Source organism: Silurus meridionalis, chromosome 5 (genome assembly GCF_014805685.1).
Source record: "Silurus meridionalis isolate SWU-2019-XX chromosome 5, ASM1480568v1, whole genome shotgun sequence".
NCBI classification, from domain to species: Eukaryota; Metazoa; Chordata; class Actinopteri; order Siluriformes; family Siluridae; genus Silurus; species Silurus meridionalis.
In genome coordinates this window covers 21,992,377-22,019,889 of record NC_060888.1, presented here as the reverse complement: position 1 = coordinate 22,019,889, position 27,513 = coordinate 21,992,377, and the positions used below count along the sequence as shown (strand labels likewise).

The window sequence follows — 27,513 nt, the reverse complement described above, 5'->3', positions numbered from 1 at the left end:
TAAAATAATTAGTAAAAAATTGTTTTGCATTTAGCTGTTTTCTACAGTGGCTGTAACATAATTATAAAAATGCTGATAATTACTTTGTCACCACAAAAAGGCAAATTCCTGTCTAGAGACCCTCTTGTTCATCCACGTCACTGTCTCACTCAGACTGCAAACAGCTTTCAGAAAGGGAGGTGCTGCTATAGTCCTCTCCCTCTCACACTTCTGAGCAGATTCAACAGATCCACCTAAGAAACAGGGCAAGATGTTGCTATCTGTGCTTTCTTTGTGGGGCAGTCTGCTAACTTTAGTGGCATCTCAGAGCTGCCCGGATCCATCTGAGAACAGTGCTTCCTGGGTGAGGTTAAAGCCTCTAGGACAGTGCAAGGATGGGGAAAGTACATGCCCTTATCGCATCACCCTTCCTTCACTTACTATTCAGCTTCCCAAGCCTTTCAGGGATTTGGAGAAAATGGTCAAAGAACTGCAAAGCCTGACACAGATGGTAAATCAGCTCAGAGAAGACTGCCGCGGGTGTAAGGAAAGGCAGGGAATGGACTGGAGCACATCAACAGATGATGAAAGAGAGGATGGAGAAAGGATACAAGCCTCTAAGAAAACTTTCAACACCAGAGAGAGCCAGCAGGATATAGCCCAGAGAGAGCATACAGTTCAAGTGACCACATCAAGATCTGCAGTGGAAGACTCTATGGTTATCAGCAGCGAAGCAAAGGATGAAAATCCAACAGCATTTGGAAAACAGTGGAATACAAATCAGGAAAGAAATGTAAACCAACATACCACTAAACCAAGGTCTGAGAAAAATGGAGGAACAAAAGGATTTGACCCTTTGCGAGAAAAAACAATAAGTGGGAGTATAAGTAAGGTCGGCGAGGTGCCCTCACTTACAACCACATACAAGAAGATCCTGCAGTTTCCAATGGCTAAACTGACGGAATCATCTATTCCTAGAGACAGAGAACAACCTACACAGGAAAGTCAAAAACAAAGTCAAGGTCAGTCCATCACAAACAAGGTCAGAAATGAGATGTACCCTGGAACCCTTACTGCAAAAGGCAAGGTGAAGAGTATCCCTGAATACCATGTGCTGACTACAGAAGATGTTGATGATAATGACGATGATAAAGAATATGATAATGAAGACGATGATGATGATGTGGAAACAAAGCAACTCCAAACACCAAAAGGTGAAAATGTACCTGGCGAAAAACAACCTGTGACTGGCACGGATGCACAAAACCACAGAGAACTTAAACCAAGGATTAAACAACTTCCCAGAAAACAACAGGACAAAGAAAACAAAAAAGCAGTTGCCGACACCGGATTAAAAGAATCAAGATCCAGTATTTTTGAGGACACAAACAATAAAAATGTTGCTAAAGAAGGTAGTGTCAGTATAATACAAGAGCCTACTTTCAAAAACATGAAAAAAAATAATCACGGTGAACGGTCTACCAAGGTGAAAGTATTAAAACCTGGATCACATTCGGAGAGCCAAGTGAATTTGAGACCAGTTAACACAGATGACACAATCAGAGGACAAAAGAAGTTAACATCACCCAACACAGGCAGAGCTAATGCCTCAGTTAACGTAAGTCAAATAAACCCACAAACACTGGAAATCAAATCTAAAAATGCATTTAAATCTAAATTAGATGGAAAGATGGACACAGGAGTAAAATTAAAATTTAACTCATCAGAGACGGTAAATGGACAAGTGATGACAACTTCAACAATTGCTGGCATGACTTATGGCATAGTTGATGCAAGTCCTACAAATCCAAAAACACTAGACAGTATAAAACAATTAAATACTAGCACAGATTTAGAGAGTGGAATACAATTAAACTCAGCTAATACCACTGATAGCGTGAGTGGAGTAAAGAATCCAGGATCACTTGACAGTATTAATGCAAGACCTAATGTAGATCTAATAAATACAAATATACAAAAGGGTAAATTTCAGACCCCTTTAAAATCTGGAACAGATGTGGAGAGTAACACTGGAATGGATTCAAATACAGTCAACAGGCAAAATAATTCAAGATTATCCATCTCAGAGATAACTGATGGCATTGTTGATGTAAGTCAAACAAATCCACAAATATTAGACAGTAAAAATCAAGAGGACACAAATTTAGAGAGTGAAACTATAAGAGATTCAAACCCAATTAAGAACAATGATACAGTCAGTGTAAAAAATAATTCAGGATTATCTGTCTCAGACAGCATTCATGCTAAAGCTGATCCAAAGAAACAGAGCAACTCTCAATCCTCATTACAATCTAGTAAAAATGGCACCAGTAGTACTGAAATAAATTCAAATTCCGTCAATGGAATAAAGAATTCAAGAGCACCTATCTCAGTCATAACTGATGACATCATTGATATAAGTCTAACAAATCCCCAAACAGCACATGGTAAAGACCAGGTCAAAACTGGGACAGATCCAAGGAATGATGATAAAGTGGTTTCAAACCCGGTAAATAACATCAAAACAGTCAGTGGACAAGATATGTCAAGTTTACCCATTTCTGACATAACTTATGGCATAGTTGATGATAGTCCAAAAAATCACCAAATAGACCAGAAAAACAAATTCAGAACTGGCACAGATTCAGAGAGTGATGTTGTAAGGCATTCAAACCCAGTCCAGAACATTGCTACAACTAATGGACAAAAGAATTTAAGAGCATCTATCTCAGACAGAGCTAATTCCACAGCGGATATAGATCTAATAAACCTGCCATCACTAAACTCTCCAAAGCCTTTCACAAATGGTATAGATGCAAAGAGTAATAATGGAATGGATTCACATATATCAATCACATCTGAGACAGTCAGTCAACTACAAACACCAAAATCACCCTTCTCAGGCATAACCGATGCAGTTGCAGGAAATCAAACATATCCAGGAACATTTGATAGCAATGGATTTAAAAACCCATTCAAACCTTTAATAAATAAGGAGAGGAAGAATAAAACGGATTCAAATGCACTTAAAGTTGAGACAAACCGTTCACTAGAAATGCCACAATTATCAATCTCAGACAGACCTGATGCTCCAGATAATGTTAACCAAATAAATCCTCAAACGGTATACAATAACTTTAAAAACACCACAGAGGTATCAACTCCATTTAACAATGCTGGGACCAACAGTCAGCTAGAAACACCAAAATCGCCTGTCTCAGACAGATCTCATGCCACATCTGATCAAATAAATCCACAAGAAATTGACTATATCACAAAAACAACAATTAAACCTGGTGCAAATTCTGAGACAAAGGCTGAAATACATCCAAACAGAGATCACACAGTTGACACTGTAAGCCAACAAGAGAGATCAGAATCATCCATCTCTGATTCCAGACGTGATGTAAATGGTACAAATCACAGTCTGAATAGTAAGTACGACCTACCCAAAAAAAGAAACCCAAAACTTAACGTTACACAACCAAGGAATGGAAAGTTTAGGATTCCAAATCCTACAAGTATAGACAATGAAAGAAGAAAGGAACAAAGCAGCAACACAACTACATCTTTGAGAAATGATGCAAAGAAAAGTGGCAGGCACGTGCCCACTGGAGATCTTCCTACGAGTCAAGGGAAACGGCACGAAATGAAACACCAACCAGAAAGAACCAGTACTGGTAGAATAAATATAAGAAAGGATCCTAGACATAGAAAACCATATATTTTGCAAAGAATACCGTTAAATGAAAGTAAAGCATTTGGCTCAGGAGGGACAAAAAACACAAGTGGAATAATTGATTATATAATGAGCCAAACTGAATCTAGTACTAATAATGAGTTAAATAGCACAGTTTATAGCATGGGTCAATCAGTCAGGCCCACTTTGGCACCACAGGGTGTTGTGGATGAAGCTCATTTAAAAAGAACTGCCCCTACAGTTGCAGTAGTGCACACAAGGGTTAATCACCAAATTGAAAGTACATCGCAAGCTACTACGACCAAACGAAGACCTGAACATACTGGTGGCCATTCAGGACATTCTCTGGTTTTGGACGAAGCAAAAAATCTTGAAAGGGGCTCAAAATTACCTCTTGTGGAAAAGAAAAAAGACACTCATAGAAGAACAGAACAAGTACCATTCAAAACTAGCAGGGTAGATTCCAACCAGGAAAAACCTGAGAAATCACTTAGGGAGGGAAGCAATCAACATTTTAGTGGGAAGACACCTCTAGTTGTCATAAGCAATGAGAGGAATGGGTTAAACTATGCAACAACTGCAGCCACCCCCTACACAATAAACACGGAATTTAAGAATAAATTCAGCAAAACCCCTCAGTTTACAGCTCCAATTATAACAACACCACATTTAATGGATCAAGATCATGCAGAACAGGCCAAAACCACTTCTGGAGTGAAAGTGTCAAATAAACAGGCTCATCACAGACTTGAAAACCCCAGCCAGGAAATTGAGTCCAAAAGATCTCATAGTGACACAGGAAACAAAGAGTTACAAAGTGCAAGCAATGGTCAAGAGTCCAGTGCAGTGACAGATTTGCAACCCAACTCTTTGGACACCATCCAAAACATAGAAAATGGCTCAACGGCACTCATTTTGGACAAAGTAATGGCCGGTCCAGGCTCAAAGGTTTCAACCACATCTAGTAAACACACCCATGAAAACAGAGCAAGAGACACAAACACTGTTGCTATGGACAAGGTTGAGACTATTACAGAGGCGATTCCATTAACCCCATCTGCAGACAATGCTCCTGTCACAAATCAAAGCAAAACTCCATTAGGATCTACTGACTTGGTAGTTGGCAATAATGGAAAACATGCAATAGATAAAAATAATGTAAACAGAATGACCGGGACATCCTTAGACCAAATGCCAGCTGGGCACACCAATGATGGAAGTAACAAGAAACCACTCACTGTAAACAGCATGGACAACAGACAAGGCATAGAGAAACAGCTGCTCAGCAACTGTCATGATCAGTGTGATCGCGGTCCAACTCCTCAGTCAATACTCAACAGCCATGAATCATCAAAAGACAACAGAGGTAAGGAATGTGTTGCCCTTTTCACCTTCTTTGAATGATTATGTATCAAATGCATTGAATTAGCCTAATGCTAGGGCTGCATGATTACATAATATAACTGACAATCACTGAAAGCTGGAGCTCAAACATATTTACAGTACAATGGCAAAATGATTCATGCTTGCTCATTGCACCCAAAGCCTGTAGTGCTTGAGAATGTCTTTTTTGATTAATTACATCTGTGGTCTAGGAGGAGTTTATATGGGGACATCTGTATCTCTAGAACTAAAACATTAAGGTGAAAACAGTCAGGGTAGATGACAGGAAGTTATATAATAGAAATCTAACCATCAACAGCTGCGCTTCAGCCCTACTGTTGGTCTGAGACCTTGCTCAAAATGTAAATTTATTGCAAGAATTTGGTCTGCTCTTCATTGCATGGATCAACGGATGATAATAGATAGATGAAATATTTAACTGAAAAACAGATGTTGTGCTTTTAAGAAACACGGGGAGCTGGAAGAGATCAATACTCTTTCTTGCCATCTGTCTATTGTAGCAGAATAGGGGCTCATTACATAGTTTAAAGTAATAAGCCCAGAAATAAAATGTTTGCACACATGAAACCATGTGAAAGGAATGCTGCCATGTTTTAACATCTGTTTTCTTGTAAAAAGGCCATTACTCCTCTTCCAAACAGGGTTGGACACTAAATAAAACATCTGAAATAGCAAATTCATTTTACCCTGAAGTCTTTTACATGGATAAAAACTTTAAATTAGACACTGACACAGGAGATTTCTTCCATAAATACCAAATAGGTTACAGAAACAGCTCATTCACTCTGAATTTGATTTATATAATCTAAACCTAATAATAGACTTATTTATAAGTCTTCAGTCTTCGTAGCAGCAGGTTTTTTTTTTATTAATTTCAAGAGAAGCTATCTTTAGTCTGCTATAACATACAGTAAGTGATAATTACAATAATACATGTAATGATAAACATTTAAAAAGCACGACGTGACTAAATTATTAATGAATAATAGAAAATTAATAGTTGACAAATCACTCAGGTCTGAAAGCATTGATAAATTAATTAATAAAATGTGCTGTTTAAAAAAAATTTATGGTAACATTATGACCATTATAAAAGAAAAAAAGAAAACTCTCTGATTTGCCATTTTTAGTTACCTTACTGTGAACTATTGATTTATGCCAGAACAGCTCATCATGTAGTGTTCCTTATCATATTCCTTACCGTATCATTCAATGCTAACATGAGAACATGATTGCATTTCACTAAATAAAATTAATACACTAAGCAATGTTTTTCACTGTTTCACAGACAAACTCCCCCAAGACTGTTCTGACTTCATGAAAAATCCCAAAAGTGGAATCTACAATGTGACACCCACTGGATCATGCAATACAACTTTTCCTGTGTTCTGTGACATGAAGTCTTCTGGTGGAGGTTGGACTTTAATTCAGCATCGCTTGAATGGAAACATCAGTTTCAATCGTACTTGGAATGACTATAAAGGGGGTTTTGGCAACTTAATGGGTGAGTTCTGGCTTGGAAATGACAAGATCCATTGGTTGACGACAACCAAAGCCATGGCACTCCGAATTGAACTTGAGGATTTAGATGGAATTAAGGAATATGCCCAGTATGACCAATTTCATGTGGCCAATGAAAGCCAATACTACAGGCTGACGATAGAAGGATATTCAGGCACAGCTGGAGATGCTATGCTCTACAGCAAAAAGTTCAATCACAACCAAAAGAACTTTACCACTCCAGATAGAGACAATGATCAATACACCTCAGGAAACTGTGGAGCCTACTACAGCTCTGGATGGTGGTTTGATGCATGCATGGCTGCAAACCTTAATGGAAAGTATTATGAGACAAGATATAAAGGAGTGAGAAATGGTATCTTTTGGGGCACCTGGCATAATATTTCTACTGAATCCTACCCAACCAATGAACGACAATCTTTTAAGACTGTTAGAATGATGATCAGACCCAGGGCAGGGCTTCTGATGGACTAGTTGTTATTGTGGGAGAAATTTCCAAGGACAGATGCTTCCCTGCTACTTTGAGAAAGAAGTTGAGCACTAGATCTGCTTGGTTACGTTCTGCAAAAATGTATTTGCAGACTGCAATGCACTATTTAAATACTATCCAGGTCAATATAGTTTCAGGACATTACTGTTAACATAAAGGCATGTTTATTTCTTGGGTTTCTTGGTTTGGTCCTTGTACATTTTATGATGCAGAAGGTAGATCAGATGTAAATGCAAATGCAGATCCTTATATTTAAAATGATCACTGGTGAAATAAAAGGATTGAAGTTAAGCAAAAGGCAGTGAAAGTGAGGTGATTAAGTGAACAAGATAGAAATTGTGCTCTGTGTCCAAAAGAAAATCTTATCTTAAAGATGAGACATTCTTGCTTTGAAAAGGAAAAAAACCTTCCTTATGTAGAATAAATGCATCCTGTGGAATGTGGGAATTAATGAGTTTTTATGTGCACTAATGTTCAATGGAGGGTGAAAAAAATAAAACTCTACAAGTCACAGAAAGGCAGATTTTCCTAATGTTTTTACCTTTAAAAACAACACATTTCACTGTTTTCCTTTTAATACTTAGCTATGCGTTTATATATTTTTTATTTAAAATAAATACTGCCTTGTATGGACAAAAAAGCTTATATATTTTAAGACAACACTTCCAATTACTACATTATGTTTAATTTTGTTTGATTGTTTTCATCCATCTCATTCCTATACCAGCTTTATATTTACATGATATGTTTTTTACTTAATTTCTGCACAGCAAACTATAATTATGTAATGGATGTACACAATGTTTATTACATGCAAACATTAAAAACTGCCTACGTCAGGAATGATATGTATAATGTACAATGAATTAAATCTGAATAAAACAAATTCAACATACCAACAAAAAGCCTCAGTACATCTCCCTTAACTGAGGTTCTTTCATAATACTTTGTAAAATCCTAGTTTACTTAAATTCGCACTGACTTGGATTTATAAGAAGCAACACACATTCCTTAGTCTCAAACACCCAGCTCAACATGATTCAAATAGTTTCACCACATCCCTTCGGCTCTCTTTTCTTGGTGACTGGAAGCCAATGAAGTTCACCAAAATCATTGCCATGCATGTTGAACTAATTTAAAAGGACATTGTTAATTGTCAGTTCTGATGCATGTCAGCAACAATTTCGCAAAATGAGACAATCACATTTCCTTCCTGTTTTAATACTTTGCACAAAAATACTTAACTGAACTACTTTAACATGACAGCATGTCTAAAAGGTTGCTGCACAATTGGGTAATTAGATGCTTTTCAGTGCATATACACAGTTGTACTTATAAAGTAAAATATATCGCAATATTCATATATAATGCTAGATTATGTAGTCATTTTCATAATTTGTAGAAATGTGTATAAAAGATGGTAGACTGAACTCCTGCTGTTTCTCAAATAAATAAAAAAAAACTGGGCCTATTTTATACAAACCTTCTCATCTTGAATTAATCATGCTAATCTGGTCAACAGTAATCTGGCTATTTAAGAAAACCAGAAAATCATGTGGAAAAGTGGGCTAACTTCAAATACTCCCTTTTTCCTGTTAATTAAATTTAAGAGCTCTTTGCTTCACTATTGGGTTATTATAAAGTAATAATATATAGTACATTATTATCTAGAAAATATAGTCAGTATAACTATTAAAAACAATTCGATATATTGAGACACTGTGAATCAATTGTGTTGGATAAATGGATAAGATGTATAAAGTCCATAATGAAGAATAAAATAAGTTAATTGTTTCAGTTTACCAAAATGTAGATATTTTATAATAATTCGGATATGGTATACTTTATTTAGATTAGATTTTAATTATAGTTTTTTTTTTTTTTGGTCAAGCTCTTCTAGTCCAAATCCCACAGAAGAGCAAATATAGCACAAAAAGTCAATGCTGGCTTTGATAGAAGGTGTCAAAACACAAGCGTTGCTGTGTATGGGGACTGTTAAGCTTAAGATCGATTAGTGCCCATGCTGATTATGTTTATGGTGCAGGTATGTCACTTAGCTTGGGAAGACATTTCAACGTAATCCACTATGGGAAGAAGGCAGGCTGGCAGAAGCAGTGTGATTCTCTGAGCACTATTTTCTGCTGGTAAACCTTTGACCCTGGAATTCATAAGGATCTTACTTTGACACGTACCACCTACTTAAACATGGGAGCAGACCAAGTGCACCTCTTCATGGCAACATGTTCACTAATGCCAGTGGACTGTTAGATGTTGTGCCCTGCCACACAGCAAAAAATGTTCAGGAATTGTTTGAGGAACACAGCAAAGAGTTAAAAAATTCACTTGGCCTTTTAATTCCACAGATCTTAATCAACCAAACATATGGAGTGTGCAATCCACTCCAACTTGCTAACCTATAAGACTTAAAACAATCTAAAGAAGATAGTATACTGTATATTCAAAGTATTGCAAAGAATGTCAATCTTAAGAATAACGTTGTTGCCATAAATGAATAAGAATGGAAAATCTAGATTCATTTATGCTCAAAATTATGTGAAAGTCAAACTAAAATAAAACTTAACTCTGGGTTTCAAAACTTCTCACAGTACCTACAATGCAGAACACATGAAACAGAACTAAAGAAACAAGCGTTTACACATTTCGCCTAAACTACTTTAAACCAAACGGCCTGAGTGGAATGTTAATGTTAGCACTTGACTACAGCAAAATGTCTGGAGAGCATCAAATGTCCACCCATGTCTCAAATAAAGCTAAAAGCCTGTAATGATGAAAAATTAGCTAACCCTCTATAGTATACATAGTTCCAGGTTTTTACAGAAACAGGAATAAAACTTATTTAAACTATATTTTCTATGAGAAAAGATCATATTAATTTTATTTATAGAATAGGGAAAACGTTCATGATAGATATTCTAGGTACTAGTATAATGCCAGAACCCAATCAACCTAAGCAAGACACATAATATGTCTTCACTGGATGAAAGGTACTGAGTAAACAAAATTCCAGTTAAATGCAATGCAACATCACACAAAAAAACGGCCTCAATTATTTGTCTTTTAGCCAAGCACAAGTGTAAAGTTCAGCCCATATTACTCAATCAAAGTAGACACTTCTTTTTTTTCACACAGCTAACCAGTGCGCTGGAAAAAGTTTCCACACTTGGTCTTTGGAATGAATAAATAATCATTCGCCAAGAAAGTGTCAAAAAGTCAACAAAGGAGAAAAACAGACTGCTTTTACCAATTCCTACCAGTTAACGGTGGAACACAATTTTTTACATTTTACTTCTTGCTTTGAGTAAAAAAAAAAAAAAAAAAAATAAAAAATTTATGTTCATCACACATCATATAAACACAGTAATAGGGAAAGATATCCAGCAAGATGAAAGACACTGAATCTTTAAACACAGTATGCTTACTTGTTGATTGTCCATCATGTAAAATAACTGGATTTGCTTAAATGGCAACAAACATTCTACATCAGACAAGCAGTTTTTTAAAAATAGCATGCTTTGCACTACTGATCAGAAGGCCAGGAAGTTCTAGAAAATTCAGAAAGAAACAATACTCTATACTATTGATGGAAAATGCATCAGAAAAGAACCACTGCACTCCTGAGCAAGGCCCCTTAAATGATTGGTTTACATAGTTTTAATTGATTCTGCCTCATTACATTCGGTCATTTGGCAACAAATCAATAAGATTAATCATAGTTAATCAAAACTACACGTTTGAGGGATTTCTACATGGGCTAACCCCAAGTTCAAGCCTAAGTAACACTTTTCATAAATGTGGAATAAACCAACATAAACATAAATTATTTAATGTTTATTCAACATGTAATTATCAACATTTTGAGAGTCACCAACGTCAGAGTTTGTAACATAGAAGTAGTACAGAGAACATCTTAGGAATATGACAAATATGCTTATTGTGTTTTTCGCAGGATAAAAAGCGAGGCTGAGGGAATGACTGCTTAATAGCTGCAATTAAACAAGTAACAGAAAATAATTTTCCTTTCAATGTTCCACAATATTTCTTCTATCTACAGTATAGTGCGGGGAAAATTATAATTTGCTGTTCATTATTAAATCAATTTCATTAATGATAACTCAGATAATGGTGGTGCTTTACATAAGATGTGCACTAAAATAACAAGCAATATGCTTCTGCTAAGGTGTGAACATTTTATATTGTTGACGAAGAACATCAGTTGAACACTTTTTAGCAGTGTGGATGTGAGGATTTAAAGTAAACAAGTGTAAAAATATAATACTCAGTAAAACAAGATGTGTGCATGGATAAATCTCCACACACTTTCAGGGAACAGCCAAAAATAAAACAAACAATTTTTCCTGTTATCTCAGATATATTCATTCAGGACATTCTATTTTTAAAGACTGCTTGTTTTTTCATGTAGCCCTAATAGTAACTTATGTAAAAAGGCAGGTTTATAGTCTTTCGTTCCGCATATCGGAAGGTAGAATTTAATCTTTCAGATGATAAAATACTACAATTCCATTTTGATTGAAAAGTTTTGTGTATAAAACCTGCTGCTGTGAAAAACATTGACATTTTAGGGGATTGTGTGATATTTTAATCATATCGTGAACATTGCTAATGGTAGCTATAAAGTTTCCTTATTTGATAGCATCGTTAACTAATAAATCCAGTGCAAAATTAACACACCCCAGAAACTACAATAGGTTCTGGGAGTTTGCCTGCATTTGGCATAAAAGAAATTAGTGTAATTCAAGGAGACACAAAATAAAAAAAACAAACAAACAAACAAAATGTAGGCGAATGTAGTACCTGCTACCTGATACCCACAACATAAACCATCAGCAATCATCAATGCATCCACTCTCAATTACTCTTTATGTACAGACATTCCCGCTTTTAGGCAGCAGATTCTTAAATGTGTTGCTATTCAAATCCACATGGACACTTGTAAATTAATGCACAAAACATATTTACAACTTTCTCCCAAGTCAATCAGTGTCTTCCCGCTCAGCCTCTTCAGAAGTGGAAGACATTGTAGCCGAGCTCCACCATGGCTCCGATAAGAAGAGCCCACAGAGGAATACAAATGAAACTCAGCCAGATATCAGTCAGACGCTCCAGCCTTGCACACAGCAACAGACTAAAGGCCAGCTTTAACAAAATGGCTACCAGGTACCAAACTCGCTTCTTCAGGTTGTCAGCTGCGTTGCGTGGGTCGAACCCTGGCTTACAGCGGCCGGCCATTTTCACAATGAGCATGAGCAGGAGAATGGTGTCGAAGGTCCAGATGGGAAGAAAGACCAGGAACCAGTTCCAATGAATTTTATCATCCAACTTGAGGACCAGCATGATGAGGAAGACGAGGCTGAAGATCCAGGTGAGGAGCACTCTCTGTGCGAGAGACATGCTCATCAAGAACTGCAAGCTCAGTCCTAAATCAGAATATGAAGACACAATAGTCAGGATATTTTATTTTAAAGAAGCACTAGTTGTTTCCTCCTTACAATAAAACTGCCTAATCCATATATTCTATACAAGTGCACATAAAATACACTCTATACCAGGGTCATTCCATTAAATTTAAATAAGGTCCAGTAACTCTATATATATATATATATATATATATATATATATATATATATATATATATATATATATATATATATATATATATATACCAATCTATATACCAATGTTACCAATCTCTTAACCGGGCTTCCTTTAGCTAAATGATTTATATAAACGAGTAACGAGTAAAAGAAGTAACGAGTAACGTTTTTGGAACTTTATTATTAGCGATCCTTACGAGTTTATTAGAGGGACAGCGCATGTAGGACGTTTTGGAGGTAAACGAGGGAGGCAAGATTGAGATGGTTTGGACATGTTCAGAGGAGGGACATGGGGTATATCGGTAGGAGAATGCTGAGGATGGAGCCACCAGGAAGGAGGAAAAGAGGAAGACCAAGGAGGAGGTTTATGGATGTGGTGAGGGAAGACATGCAGGTAGTTGGGCTGAAAGAGGCAGATGTAGAGGACAGACGCGTATGGAGATGGATGATCTGCTGTGGCAACCCCTAATGGGAGAAGCCAAAAGAAGAAGAAGAAGAAGAAGAAGAAGAAGAAGATTAGCGATCCTTCAACCAGCTGTGGTTTAGGCGACAGGTAGACATGGGGACCAAAACCTGCTAACAAGTGCACTGATTGGAGAGCTTTGTGCTGTTCAATAAATGTTTAACTGAAGCAATTTTATGTATCACATCTTATTAATTAACTGTTAGATTTTATGAGATGGAGGGGAGGACAAAATAAATAAAACGGTCAAATATTACGCCCAATCAAAATCAGCATTACATATCAGTCATCGGCTCCCGTGATTTCTAAATATCGGCATTGGCCAGAGAAAAACCATAACGGTCGACCTCTACACGCAACCATCACACCAATATGTGCTTGTCCAACATCCCAATCTAGATTTAGCCCCTGTCTGCTGAAGGGCTGTAATGATTTTTTAAGTAATTCGAATAATTTCATGATAAAAATCAGGGAACAGGGAGAAAATAGCCAGGGGAGAAGAGAAGATTCAAGCCAAAAGAGAACAGCAGAAAGTTTCCAAAATTTGGGATCATTTCAAACTAAAACATAAAGAAAACAACGTACAGTGTGGTTACCGTTTTTAAAGTCATTTTAACCACATAACACTGTGCGAGATTAATAAATAAATAGTATCAGAATAAATAATAAGAGTGAAAATAATTAGGAGTTTCATTAAACGAAACGTTCCCCATAACCTGCTCTACGTGGCATTTGCACATTTTGAACGCACTGTATTTGTTTTCTGCTGTAATATGGCAATTAAATGCACTAAATTACCAACATTTTGAGGCCGATAGATTTTGTAGGCAATTTCAACAAAGAAAATGTACGTTTCTAAAAAGAAAACCAAATTACTTGATCATTTTAAGAGGCCTGATTTATTTTCTCTCTTAATTAGTATTGCTCTTTAATAAAGAAAAAGTACTTCTTTCCGATTACTCGATTCATTGATTACTCGATTAATAAATAATCGTTAGCAGCAGCTCTAACCTCTACTCTTATAGAAAGAGCTCTTTTGGAGCGTCGTTGTGGGGGATTTGTGTTGATTTGTGACCATTAGTGAGATGTGGCACTGATGTCAGATGAAAAGGCCTGGGGTTCAGTCTATAATACAAGTCAACTTCTAAGTATTCAGTTGGGTTGAGGTCAGGACCAACCTTCAAAAACATTGCTTTACTTTACAATGTATGCATTGTCATGCTGAAAGATGTTTATGAGCCCCTTAGATCTAGTGAAGAGGAGTAATGTAATGGTGTTTGTCAACCCATATGTGACATTTATAATAAATATGAATGGCTCTGGGTTACTGATCGCGAGGTCGGTGCTTCAAAACCCAGGTATCACCAATATGTCACTGTTGGGCTTATGAGCAAAGCCCTTAACCCTTTGTGATCCAGGGTCCATCAGCCAAATAATATGTGATCTAGTGCAGTCTAATGCAATTGATGAAGGCTGACAAGTTTCTTGACGTAACTAATAAAATAGTTAATCGTCGTGTATTTAATTAGGAACTATACCAAAGCAAGTAGCAAACCAATGAGTGAAAACTGACTAAAAATGAGTTTTGCTGACCAACTAACAAACTAATTTCTTATCCTCTTGTATAATATTCGAATTACAATATTTTAGTTTTTATTTCAAGGGGAAAATCTACCTGGCGAATTAAACTAGGTCTAAATATGGCTAGGAACTGTAGCCAAGCTTGCTAACTAACTGACTGACTGACTAGGGCTTCATCCCAAACAGCTCACTGCTCTCTATATTAGTGCACTACAAACCATAGAAACAGTGCACGATTTAGTACACTACACTTCCGCGGCAAATTCATTTGGGATTCAATAGAGCTTTCAGGCATTTTCAGCGAACGGCATGAAAATAAACAGGGTTTCTGAACACCAATATAATTTGTCTTACCCAGCCAAATGAAATAAACTCCGCTTCACACTCGGCCTCAACACAAATTACCGGTGTTTTGATGTAAGACGTATACGCTTCATTTCTGCCTGCTCGCCTTCATTTTCTACTTCGTACACTGTTTTAGAGTTCTATGGAGAGAGGCGCCCCCTAGTGGACTGGAGCCTGGACTGGGCGGTGCATTTCACACCTAGGCCTTTAGTGGTGTCCTACCTCAATAACACATTATGCCATATATATATATATATATATATATATATATATATATATATATATATATATATATATATATATATATATATATAAAACATCAATATTATACAGAAACGCAGTATAGCACAGCGCTGCATCAAACTCATGTATCATACAGTGAGAATTAATTCCATTATGAAAGCAAGAAACCCAACGAACACAATTTAACAAGATTTCTTTAACTGCAGACACAACTGCACCATGTCCATCATCACCTCATCCTGTGGAGGTGGTAGCTCAGTAGTTAAGGAAATGCCCTTTGGTCTGGAAGATGACAAGTTTAAATCCCAACACCACCAACCTGCCACAGCTTTTCCCTTGAGCAAGGCCCTGAACTCTCAATTGCTCTGGTTAAGAGTGTCTGATGTAAATCTCTAGTAGAAACATTATTAACCTCAGGAAATGTTTTTTTTTTTTTTTTTGAGATTTGAATTGAAGGCAGGTTGTGTTTTCGTGCAAATTCTATGGGAAAGAAAAAGCAAAAAAAAAAATGTAAACGGTTAATGAAAAATCTTAACAACTGCCTTGAGGTGTTCAAATGCTGGATTTTAACTGTTTAGCTTTTCTTGAAAAGTCTGTCTTTTAAATATTCTTGTAAGTTTATTACTACAGATGCAGTTGCGAGCTTTGACTAGTGCGGTCTCTTACCATGCAATCAAAGTATGTGAAAATGCTGATGTAATTGAATGACTTCTAGAGCATTTTATATCATTTGTTCCTGTATTTATTCATTAATTTTGAGTAGCTGTATTATGCCAGATCTTGAACATATCCCAGTGTTCTTGGTTGTTATACAGAAACAGACTCTGGATGAGAAACTGATGGGTTACTGGTTATGAAACACAGAGACACACAGAATTCTTTTGCCTTTTTTTTTTTTTTTTTTTAAACTAAGGCCTTTCTCTTTCCATTAAATGCCAGTCTGTCAGATTGCCCTTAAAGTGCTTTGGGATGGACTGAAATATGGGGTAATTTTTTCCAAAATAAAATGCTTATTGAAGACGGATGAATCATTTAGGATTTTTTTAGGATTTTTTTTTTTCATTTTCTCAAACTGATTTCAATGCAAACAATTGCAAATCAATGCAAAACAGAAATGAATTGGAAAATGCGTATGAAAAGCTTTAAATTGTGTCCATTCATTGTGAGGTTAGTGTGTGGACATCTGATCAGTCTTGCTGTTGTAAACCCATAGGTGGCGCTGCTGTAAAGCTTATTTGGATTCTGTAGTACTAATAGTCAAGGCCTTGCTTTAGATAATAGTGATATTTTGTAAACCACGCAAGATTATTATTTTGTTTTTATTTGACATGATTTATAGTAAATGCATTATTGTGGGAAATAATGCACGTCCAGAATAAATGAAATGAAGGTAGGCAGTTCTGTAAATGATCTACAGGCATGTGTAAACTGCTAATTAAAAATGGCGGAAAAGGGTGAAAACAAAAAAAAAGGTGAAAACTAGAGATATTTTATTGATGGAAATGTTTACCGTTTGTACAACGAAAAAAAAAACCTAAAGGTATTATCATTAATTATTATACGTTGTTTATTACAAGTCAAAATAGTTCTGATGAAATTTGCATTAAGTATGTTTAATGATTTAGACTTCTTAGTTTGTGTTTAGTGTGCAGGTATTACAAATACTGCTCTCAATTTTTGCTAAGAAATTTTCGTGAAAGTTTTTAATTACTTGTAGGATGTCAGTATAGATATGTTCTGTTTGTTTTCTCATGAACTGAGAAATCGTATGTTTTGGAGACACCGTTTCAAATATTTAGTGCTACATTAAGTTAAATTGTAAACATGATTTTTTTTTTTTGTTGTCGTAACCGCTGAATATTGATAGAGACATTATGATTTCAATCGTGTTAAAACAATCATTTAAAGAAATAGAATATATATATTCAAAAGCTTGTGTGTATAAAAAAATCCTTGTGCAAGTTTATATAACATATATATATATATATATATATAAAATGTTTAAGGCATTGGGCTTTGGATCAGAAGATCACAGGTTCAAATCCCACCACCACCAAGCTGCCACTGCTGGGCTCACAGGTGTATATATATATATATATATATTTTTAATTATTATTTATTTATTCATTTATTTTCAAAAGTTTGTGTATAAAAACCTTGTGAGAGAAGTAGGTAATATGTTTGCACAAATATTTCACATTTTGTTTAACTGAGCTGTTTTTCCCTGCAGTATCTCATTTGGCCTCTGGGGGCAGTGTTACATTATTCGGGTCAGTTTTTAAATGTTTTTAAATTTCCCACATTTGTGTTGTCATGTGTTGGTCACTTCAGATGAAGGATGTTTATCTAATTTAAATCTTTATTGTGAAATCAACTTTCTAAAACAATGTGATTCTGCAGTGTGTTAGATTTTGATATTCGCGTTTCTGATTGGTCGGGTTGTGCATATATTATAGTTTCTCTTTTGTTTTGTGTGAAATACGAGTTTAATCGCATTTTCCTGTTAATTTAAAAATTACCGCTACATTCCCTGTGTTTTATTCTGGTTTGTTATCCAAAATAAAGAGAAAGCAGTTATCACCGTCCTCTGGTCTACTGTGATGTAGAATGTGTGTGTTTGTTGGTGGAAGTTGTCGGTATCGCTTCTCGGCCTTTTGGCTAAGATCAAGTGTAGTATCTGTTCTTATCAGTTTAATATCTGATACGTCCCCTACCCGGGGACCATATATTAAATTGATTTTTGGAACTGGGAGATGGAATAGGGGCTTGCTCCGTCCACTCCACGCATCGACCCGGTATTGCAGTACCTCCGGGAACGGTGCACCCCCTCTCTACTGTTAAAAAAAGATCAGTGTTGTGTACCAACGGATTTGTGCATACTGGGATATTATTATCTATTTTATTTATTAAATATATTGTAATGTAGCGTTTTAGGTAAGACTTTGTTAATGCAGGATCAGTGTGCTCACTTAGGAATGACTATTTTTACATGATTATTCTAACACAGTACGCATTATATCTCTTAACATTTAGCGGTTATAACAACCTCAGAAACATTGTCTACAGTTAAACTTAAGGTGGCACTAAATATTTAAAAACGGCGTCTCTAAAACATAAAATTATTCTGGTAATAAATAAAAACTAATGAGTTAAAATTAGGCGGAACTGTGTATCTGGACTCTCGTCTGTCGGACTCATTACCGGTCGAACAGTTGATGTATAGTCACAAATTTAAATACGCGGGCGGGGCTTTAACTCTACCGAGACTTAAAGAAAACCATTATTAAACATTATTGGAAATATTTTACTGATTGTCAAAGCTTACCCTTTAGTAACGCACGCTTTCTCCTGGGCAGACTTGTGATTTTAGTATGTTACTTAAAAGAAGCAATTCCCTGATCATCTTATTAAATATTCAGAAGCAGTGCATCATGGGATGTGTGCGTGGTTTTGGTTGTTAATAAAACAGTAGATTGCACTGGTGTGTGTGTAATAAAGGTAGTACTTCTTTTGCAGTGCTTTTAGTTTGCTGTGTTTTACTCTCGGAATGTGTATAATGGTTTAGTGCTGTTTTACTCACCATGATGGTGAACAGTGTGTGCTGTGGTGCAGTCCGTAGCTGATGCTTGTAGAACTCATACTTACCTGGCAGGGGAGATACCATGATCAAGAAGGTGGTTCACCCAGGGCGAGGCTCAGCCATTGCACTCCGGTTGTGCTGACCCCTGCGAATTCCCCAAATGTGGGAATCTCGACTGCATAATTTGTGGTAGTGGGGGACTGCGTTCGCGCTCTCCCCTGATTTCATTGTGTTAATGATAGAATTTACTGTTTTGTGAGTTATTTTTATTAGGCTGAGTAGTTTTTATTTTAAGTATTATCATTAAGATTTATATTAGTTCATATGTATGGTAAGCGATATGGTTTGTTTTTCTTACGGCTGCTCCCATTAGGGGGCGCCACAGTGAATCATTCGTCTCCATACCACCCTGTTCTCTACATCTGCCTCTTTCACACCAACTACCTGCGTGTCTTCCCTCACCACATCCATAAACCTCCTTCTTGGCCTTCCTCTTTTCCTCCTTCCTGATGGCTCCATCCTCAGCATACTTTTACCAATATAACTCATGTCCCTCCTCTGCACATGTCCAAACCATCTCAATCTCGCCTCCCTCACCTTGTCATCAAAACATTCTACATGGGCTGTCCCTCTAATAAACTCATTTCTAATCTTGTCCATCCTCGTCACTCCCAACGAAAACCTTAACATTTTCAATTCTGCTACCTCCAGCTCCACCTCCTGTCTTTTAATCAATGCCACTGTAACCAAACAACATCGCAGGTCTCACCACAGTCCTACAAACTTTCCCTTTCATTCTTGCAGATACCCTAATATCACAAATCACTCCTGTCACTCTTCTCCACCCACTCCACCCTGCCTGCACTCTTTTCTTTACTTCTCTAACACGCTCTCCATTACTTTGCAATGTTGACCCCAGGTACCTGAACTCCTTCACCTCTTCTCCCTGCAACCGCACCACTCCACTGCCCTCCCTCTCATTCACACACGTACTCTGTCTTACTCCTACTGACTTCCATTCCCCTTTTCTTCAGCGCATACCTCCACCTCTCCAGGCTCTTCTTAACCTGTCCATCGCCACTGCAAACATCCTTGATCCAGTCCGACCTTTACCTTGAACCAGTCTGTTGTTCCTACTGCTGTCCTCATATGTTATGGTGTGCTGTTTCTTATCCCTCATGTCATTGTTACCTTTTGGCACTCTCTTTTAGTTTTGCTGCCTAAGCTAGTCTTAGTCCATACCTGTACCTGGATCACACAGTGTCTTTAAACAATTATGAAACAATGACAATGCTTAACAATACTTCTCTTCTCTTCTCTTCTCTTCTCTTCTCTTCTCTTCTCTTCTCTTCTCTTCTCTTCTCTTCTCTTCCTGTTTCATTCTTATACTCTACCTCTAGATGGAGTTCTCTTCAATTGGTGGCCACTCTGTGCAGCTGGGGATGGTTCTACATCAACAGCCTAAAGATGCATTAAGTTAATGAGCAACTCAAGAACTTTCAGGATGGATGTGGACTGTAATTAATATCAACAGTCTACTACAATGGCTCAGGACCACAGCTGAGTGCCACCATAATCTCCACATGTCAAAATTTCTAACAAATAAATACCATATGTTCCCTTTTCTGAAGCTTTTTAAAGCCTCATGCCAAAGTGAAAGAAATTTAAAATGGAGAAAGACAATAATGGGGCCAACTGACTACCTTGCAAACTTGCCACGTCCATTCCTCTACACTGTACTCCTGGAATTCAGATTAAACACCCCCATATACCCCTTCACACTTAACTAGAAAGGAGTAAAAGATCCTTTATTTCAACAAATAAACACATAGCTGGACTTTGCTTATAGCTTATTACTCTTACTGTACATCCATGGCTATATAGGATAATCGTGCTATAAATATATTGTCGTAATGACATTCTGTTTGTTTTCTAGCCTAAAGAAAAGGTAAAAACACCAAGTGTATTTTATATCATCAGTAAAAGATTGTAATAAATGTTCAATAATAATAAATTAAATGAATATCAAAATTTGCAGTAAAATGGTATAGAGACAGAATCACTATGTGTATAAATGCCAAGAAATGTGTTCAGGTATCAGTCTGTGTGTTTGTAAGTTTATGTGTCAGTGTGTATTTGTCAGTGCATATCAGTGAAAAGATGGATTATTGTATGGGCATAAGGCCTTGTACCATGAGTTATATTTACTGTGTGAAGTGTTTGAGTCTGATATTTTTTATCCAGATCTTTTTTTATCAGGAAATCAGAAATCAGAAGTCAAGATAAATAGATTAAAGGTCAAGAATCCTACTGATGGATTTGGACTGTATTTAATATAAACAGTATGCTACAATAGCTTAGAGCTTTTAAAGATATGAACGTTTTTGCATTCAATTGTCCATCAGTGAACAGTTGATAACATCAACAATGATGGATCTATAATTAATGGACATTCTGTGTCACCCAGATGAGAATGGGTTCGGTTTTGAGTCTGATTCCACTTATGGTTTCTTCCTAATATCATCTCAGAGAGTTTTTCTTTGCTACTATGACTACTGGTTTGCTCATTAGGGATAACTTGTATAATCTAAATATAAAATTAATATTTAAGAAGAAAAAGAAGAATTTATTTTTTCTATCAAGCCGCTTTGGGACAATGTCCACTTTTACAAATAACATTTGAATATTATTTATTGAAACGTCCAATGTTTAAAAAGCCGATTCAATGTAAAAAAATATATATTGTATATATCCTTCTTTCCACTCAGTTTTGCTTGTGTTCTTTCTGTACCCCATCTCCTCTCAGAGCAGAGCAGAGCAGATCAGTCACAGATCACAGGCTTAACTTTTAATCTGGAACAAACAGTTAGTCTTCATCTTTTCTTTGTGAATAGCAAACTTTGTGCAATGCAGTTAGTATTTTCATATACGCTTTTAGCATCATGGGCAAATGTTCCATAGACTGTCCTTTATAAAGATCTCTCTAATTAAAAAAAAAAAAAAATTTAAAGCATCTTATGCAATATGTTGGATTCACATTACTTTTAATTGGAAATGTGAAAGTTTATTAGTCAGAATGGAAACGTGTCAAGTTCAAGATCAGTTTAATATTAGCGCACATTTTATTTATTTATTGAGTTTTTGTCTTTGTACCATTTTCACTATTCTCTATGGCACCGCTATAAGGACGAAGAGCAAATACATTTTTTATCAACATATTCCAATAAACTACTGTTTAATGGCAGTTCTCTTATTTAGACAATAATGACTGTATGTTAAGTTATTTTTTAGAGAACAGTAAATCTGAAATGCTATTCAAGCTGCACATTGACTCCTCTGAAGTATATTACATTTTTATTTCTATAGTATTGTCCCTGAGAACATATAATAAAATGATTGCTAAAATGTAAGGGGTGTACTCAATTTTGTGAGATACTGTATATATTTCAGTGAGTAATGAGTGATTGCTGCTTAGTGGTATCTACTTAGCGCAAACATACAGTTCACCATCAGTTCAACACATTTTGCATAACATTTTGAGAATAATAAATGATGAAAGAAACTCCTGACTATAACTTGTCACAACACCTGTTTCTTTATTTGTGCAATATTTTTTACGTAGTTGAAAAGAAGGTTTTGGGCTCATGATGATTTTAATAGATATCAATCAGTGTTTGACTCATTAAAATCATTCTTTTTATAAATTGGTGTGCTGAGAGTAATATTAGAGTCTTTTCACATAAACTGAGTTGAATAAACAAGTTTTGTGACAAAATTATAGCCATAATAAATCTTTTTTTTTTTTTGGATACTTAAGTACATTTGAAGGCAAATCTTTTTGTCATTTTACTGGAGTGAAAGTTAAAAGTAAACACTTTTACTGGAGTAATTTTTTACTGAGTGTATCTCTATTTTAACTTAAGTATGTGGTTTGTGTACTCAATCCACCACTGCACCTTTTCCATCTCTGCCTAAATCTGGCTTTCAATATCTCCTACCTGCGATGGACTTAATATTTCTGATACATCTTCACTTTCCTGCATAGGTTACTTCATGTCTGCTTGTGCAGATTTAACTTCTCTGTATCAATCCACACACGTTCTCTTCACCTCTGGGTGTGCTTTGGCACTTTAGCTGCTGTTTCCCTCTTTCTTCTGGCTTTTTACTTATGTTATATTCACTTATTCTCCAATTTGCACTGTCCCTGTGAGAAAGGGGTACTGTCCTGTTGGGGAATTATAAAGGAGCGTTTTTGCAAAAAGCTTTTTTTTAAATTTTCCTTCAGCTCTGAGTTTTTAATATTTAATAATTTATATTTTTCTCGGCTTTTTTTAACTTTTCCATAAATATCCTTATTAAAAAAAATTCTCTACCTCTTAGGGCTCTCTTTTTACGGTTATTATTTGCTTTGTAATTTTTATTCAATGTTTTAATTTCGTAAAACATTGCATAAAACGTTCCCCTTCTGTTTATTTTATTTTTAAATATTTGGTTATCCCCCCTTTAAAATGAAATCATTGGGTGTTTTTCTACAACAGTACCCATCACCTTGTATTCTGTGATTGACTACAGGACCAGGCCGTGAATCTGTTTATTTATTTATTGCAGTAATTGTAAATATAAAGGGTGTATAGTTATTATAATTAGTTAATTGCTTTTGGTCTCGCTGTATAGATTTAGATCCCTAGGTGGCGTTCAAATGTTTGAAATTATTTCTTTAGCAATTGTTTTCATAGTCGGAGGAGTTTGGATTGTGGAATCAAGACTCTTCTTCAGATGCTCCTGACAGTCTGTAAGGTAAGTCAAGATACTTTTTAGACATAAATTCAGAGTCCATAGTAAATTAAAAGAAGGAAGGCAGTGCTGTATATGATCTACAGCCTAAAAATTGCTATTTGAAAATGGCGGAAGAGAGACGCTTGTGCAAAGAAGAACATTTCTTCTTTAGTAAATGTGGAACTTAGTAGAAGGATGTTAAAGAAAGTTAGAGATATGTATATTTCTGAAGATTTTCTGCATTTGTTTAAATAAGAAACGAAGGTTTTCTCTGTACTGTCACAATATTTGATGGTGAAATGTATATATGTTGTATAAGTTCTATCGCCCACAATTGATCCTTTTAATTTAAATTTCAATCCTCGTGGAAATATTTTATGTGCATGAGTAATTAATAAGTTTATGGGAATATTTGACTTTTTGTTTTCTTGAGCTTTTCTGAGTTTTTCTTTTTTTCCTGCAGTATCTCATTTGGCCTCTGGGGGCAGTGTTACATTATTCGGGTCAGTTTTTAAATGTTTTTAAATTTCCCACATTTGTGTTGTCATGTGTTGGTCACTTCAGATGAAGGATGTTTATCTAATTTAAATCTTTATTGTGAAATCAACTTTCTAAAACAATGTGATTCTGCAGTGTGTTAGATTTTGATATTCGCGTTTCTGATTGGTCGGTTTGTGCATATATTATAGTTTCTCTTTTGTTTTGTGTGAAATAAGAGTTTAATCGCATTTTCCTGTTAATATAAAAATTACCGCTACATTCCCTGTGTTTTATTCTGGTTTGTTATCCAAAATAAAGAGAAATCAGCGGTCTCCGTCCTCTGGTCTACTGTGATGTAGAATGTGTGTGTTTGTTGGTGGAAGTTGTCGGTATCGCTTCTCGGCCTTTTGGCTAAGATCAAGTGTAGTATCTGTTCTTATCAGTTTAATATCTGATACGTCCCCTACCCGGGGACCATATATTAAATTGATTTTTGGAACTGGGAGATGGAATAGGGGCTTGCTCCGTCCACTCCACGCATCGACCCGGTATTGCAGTACCTCCGGGAACGGTGCACCCCCTCTCTACTGTTAAAGAAAGATCAGCTTTGTGTACAAGCGAGGTTGCGGATACCACATTGTCGTAAACTAGTATATTTAGTTTACTGCAGTGAAGCATTTTGCCTTAAGACTTTGTTTATGCAGGTTTAGTGTGCTTATTTAGGAATAACTGTTTTTTTTTTTTATTATTATAACATGATACAAATTGTATCTCTTAATATTCAGCGGTTATAGCTTCCACAAAAACATTGTGTACAGTAAAACGTAATGTGGCTTAAAAAATGGCATCTCTGAAACAGAATTATACTAGTAATAAATAATTAATGAGTTAATATTAGGCGGAACTGTGTATCTGGACTCTCGTTGTCAGTCGGACTCATTACCGGTCGAACAGTTGATATATAAAGTCTCAAATGTCAAAGCGTTTCACTGATTTATTCACTAAAACAGTGAATGGAAGTGATTTTTTTTTGTAAAGAAATTGTTTTAACCTGTAACTACGCGGGCAGGGCTTTAACACTAGCGAGGCTTAAAAAAAACCTTTATTAAACATTGTTAGAAATATTCTACTGATTGTCAAAGCTTAACGTTTAGTAACGCACTCTTTCTCCTGGGCAGACTTGTGATTTTAGTATGTTACTTAAAAGAAGCAATTCCCTGATCATCTTATTACATATTCAGAAGCAGTGCATCATGGGATGTGTGAGTGGTTTTGGTTGTTAATAAAACAGTAGATTGCACTGGTGTGTGTGTAATAAAGGTAGTACTTCTTTTGCAGTGCTTTAAAATTGCATTGTTTTACACTCGGAAATGTGTATAATGGTTCAGCGCTGTTTTACTCACCATGATGGTGAACAGTGTGTGCTGTGGTGCAGTCCGTAGCTGATGCTTGTAGAACTCATACTTACCTGGCAGGGGAGATACCATGATCAAGAAGGTGGTTCACCCAGGGCGAGGCTCAGCCATTGCACTCCGGTTGTGCTGACCCCTGCGAATTCCCCAAATGTGGGAATCTCGACTGCATAATTTGTGGTAGTGGGGGACTGCGTTCGCGCTCTCCCCTGATTTCACTGTGTTAAAGATAGATTTATGAATGTATATGTCTAAATTGGCTGAGTGAATGAAATTAATTAAATAAAGCAGAACGTGGTTCATGACATGAATCTGCACCGTGCGAAATTATTGCTTTTGGGGTAATAAGCAATAACACATATGTGATAAAAGAGTATCTGTGAGAGTGAAAGAGAAAGTTCATAGGACTGTGGTGAGACCTGCTATGTTGTATGGTTTAGAGACAGTGGCATTGAGTAAAATACAGGAGGTGGCAGAGCTGAAGATTTTCTTTGGGAGTAAATTAGTTTATTAGAAGGACCGTGCATGTAGGACAGAGGAGGGACATGGGGTGCATGTAGGACAGAGGAGGGACATGGAGTATATCGGTTGGAGAATGCTGAAGATGGACCACCAGGAAGGAGGGAAAGAGGAAGGCCAAAGAGGAGGTTTATGAATGTGGTGAGGGAAGACTTGCAGGTAGTTGGTTTAGAGGAAGCAGATGTAGAGGACAGATTTTTATGGAGACGGATGATCCGCTGTGGTGACTCCTAATGGGAGCAGCCAAATGAAGAAGAATACAGTATGTTTGCTATGTGGTAGGGTTGCTTTTATGGTCAACAAATATTCACCTGGAATCTTTTTTTGTTTTCATAGGTTTTCAAGGTACCGACCAGATCGAGATTACTACGCCAATGCTTGTGTTTCTAGTTAATCAGTCAGTATTTAAACAGGGTTAAAAATTGAATTAAGATAATATGTATTGGAGAAGAATGACCTTGATGTATAAGTTACCACCTAACATGGAGACACCTTCTGAAGATGGTGGCTGGAAGGAGAATAGTGTCCAAATTGTTGACCCATCATATAACCTATATGCTAATATTTTGTTTATTAATTTTAATGTTGGTATGTCTTTTTCACATTAATAAAGCACATATCCATCTTGACCATTTGTTGTTTAATATTTAAAGTAATGCTTTAGCCAAGATCCATATTCAACAATAAAATAGATATGTTAGATTTATAGTTGCATGTAAATAATCTCCTTAATTTACTAAACTGTTTTTATTATACCTTATACACTTTTAGCTTATTTTTTTTTTTTTTTTTTTTTTTTAACTGTGATTGAATTTGTTGCTTGTTACACTCAGCATGGATTCCCATACCCTTCGAAAGTACAGCATTAAAAAAGTATTAGGGTATTCTAGCTGTTTGTTAATGCAGGAAAATCATTATTCAAAATGTTTCTCCCTATAAATACAAAACCAACTCTAATTTATGTTTGGTGGTCTACAGTCAAAGTCTACAGTGAATGTAGTCTCTCGGCCAGAAAGTATAAACATTTCACTTATTATTATTATTATTATTGTTATTATTATTTTAATTTTTTTTTTATTACTATTAAATGTTAAAAATCGCATTCTTATTGTGTTGTAACTTGTATTTGATGACACGGCAGTCCTTAAAGACATTTTACTGAGTATGGTTATTTATGTGGGAAATATTTGAGTACTTATTTTTTGACATAATGTAGCTTTGCCAACTAACTTCCCTTAAATGAAGGAATCTTGAGTGTACAGTTTCTTAGGTGATATTCGCTGTATTTAAGATAGAAAAACCTAGTTTTAAGTATTGTTGTATCTGTCATGGGTATTGTTTATCATGAATAATAATAATTTCTGCTCTACATCCTATTAATGAAACA

At 36.0% G+C, this 27,513-nt stretch overlaps 2 protein-coding genes, 1 long non-coding RNA gene and 4 other non-coding genes across 10 annotated transcripts; 6 read left to right on the top strand and 1 right to left on the bottom strand.

Annotated features, from left to right (window-relative positions):
- The first annotated feature begins 187 nt into the window (after positions 1 to 187).
- fgl2b (fibrinogen-like 2b) lies at positions 188 to 12,206 on the top strand. 2 transcript variants are annotated; one of them, XM_046849532.1, is made up of 3 exons: positions 188 to 2,395; positions 2,528 to 5,045; positions 6,372 to 12,206. In XM_046849532.1, the coding sequence occupies exons 1-3, from the start codon at positions 251 to 253 to the stop codon at positions 7,076 to 7,078; spliced, it is 5,370 nt and encodes a 1,789-aa protein (XP_046705488.1). In that variant the 5' UTR covers positions 188 to 250; the 3' UTR covers positions 7,079 to 12,206. The 2 variants fall into 2 exon arrangements, with proteins under 2 accessions (XP_046705488.1, XP_046705487.1); XM_046849531.1 differs by having other exon boundaries at positions 188 to 5,045.
- Positions 10,929 to 18,815, bottom strand: tmem60 (transmembrane protein 60). 2 transcript variants are annotated; one of them, XM_046849535.1, is made up of 2 exons: positions 18,685 to 18,815; positions 10,929 to 12,550 (listed from the first exon to the last, which is right to left on the bottom strand). In XM_046849535.1, the coding sequence occupies exon 2, from the start codon at positions 12,528 to 12,530 to the stop codon at positions 12,135 to 12,137; it is 396 nt and encodes a 131-aa protein (XP_046705491.1). In that variant the 5' UTR covers positions 12,531 to 12,550; positions 18,685 to 18,815; the 3' UTR covers positions 10,929 to 12,134. The 2 variants fall into 2 exon arrangements, with proteins under 2 accessions (XP_046705491.1, XP_046705490.1); XM_046849534.1 differs by lacking the exon at positions 18,685 to 18,815 and adding an exon at positions 15,126 to 15,270.
- Positions 16,263 to 26,755, top strand: LOC124385986. Of its 2 annotated transcripts, none has more exons than XR_006925832.1 (2): positions 16,263 to 16,749; positions 26,463 to 26,755. It is a non-coding gene; the product is annotated as an uncharacterized LOC124385986 (long non-coding RNA). The 2 variants fall into 2 exon arrangements; XR_006925831.1 differs by lacking the exon at positions 16,263 to 16,749 and adding an exon at positions 23,524 to 23,736.
- LOC124386657 lies at positions 17,998 to 18,188 on the top strand. Its single transcript, XR_006925985.1, has one exon. It is a non-coding gene; the product is annotated as a U2 spliceosomal RNA (small nuclear RNA).
- On the top strand, positions 18,997 to 19,160 carry LOC124386642. The gene has a single exon (XR_006925971.1). It is a non-coding gene; the product is annotated as a U1 spliceosomal RNA (small nuclear RNA).
- On the top strand, positions 24,587 to 24,777 carry LOC124386656. Its single transcript, XR_006925984.1, has one exon. It is a non-coding gene; the product is annotated as a U2 spliceosomal RNA (small nuclear RNA).
- On the top strand, positions 25,656 to 25,819 carry LOC124386641. Its single transcript, XR_006925970.1, has one exon. It is a non-coding gene; the product is annotated as a U1 spliceosomal RNA (small nuclear RNA).
- Positions 26,756 to 27,513: the final 758 nt, after the last annotated feature.

Bases quoted from the DNA above. Each gene is read 5' to 3' on its own strand.
- tmem60 (XM_046849535.1), bottom strand. From the start codon at position 12,530: ATGAGCATGTCTCTCGCACAGAGAGTGCTCCTCACCTGGATCTTCAGC.
- fgl2b (XM_046849531.1), top strand. From the start codon at position 251: ATGTTGCTATCTGTGCTTTCTTTGTGGGGCAGTCTGCTAACTTTAGTG. The intron at 5,046-6,371 runs GTAAGGAATGTG...ACTGTTTCACAG, and splicing joins ATCATCAAAAGACAACAGAG to ACAAACTCCCCCAAGACTGT.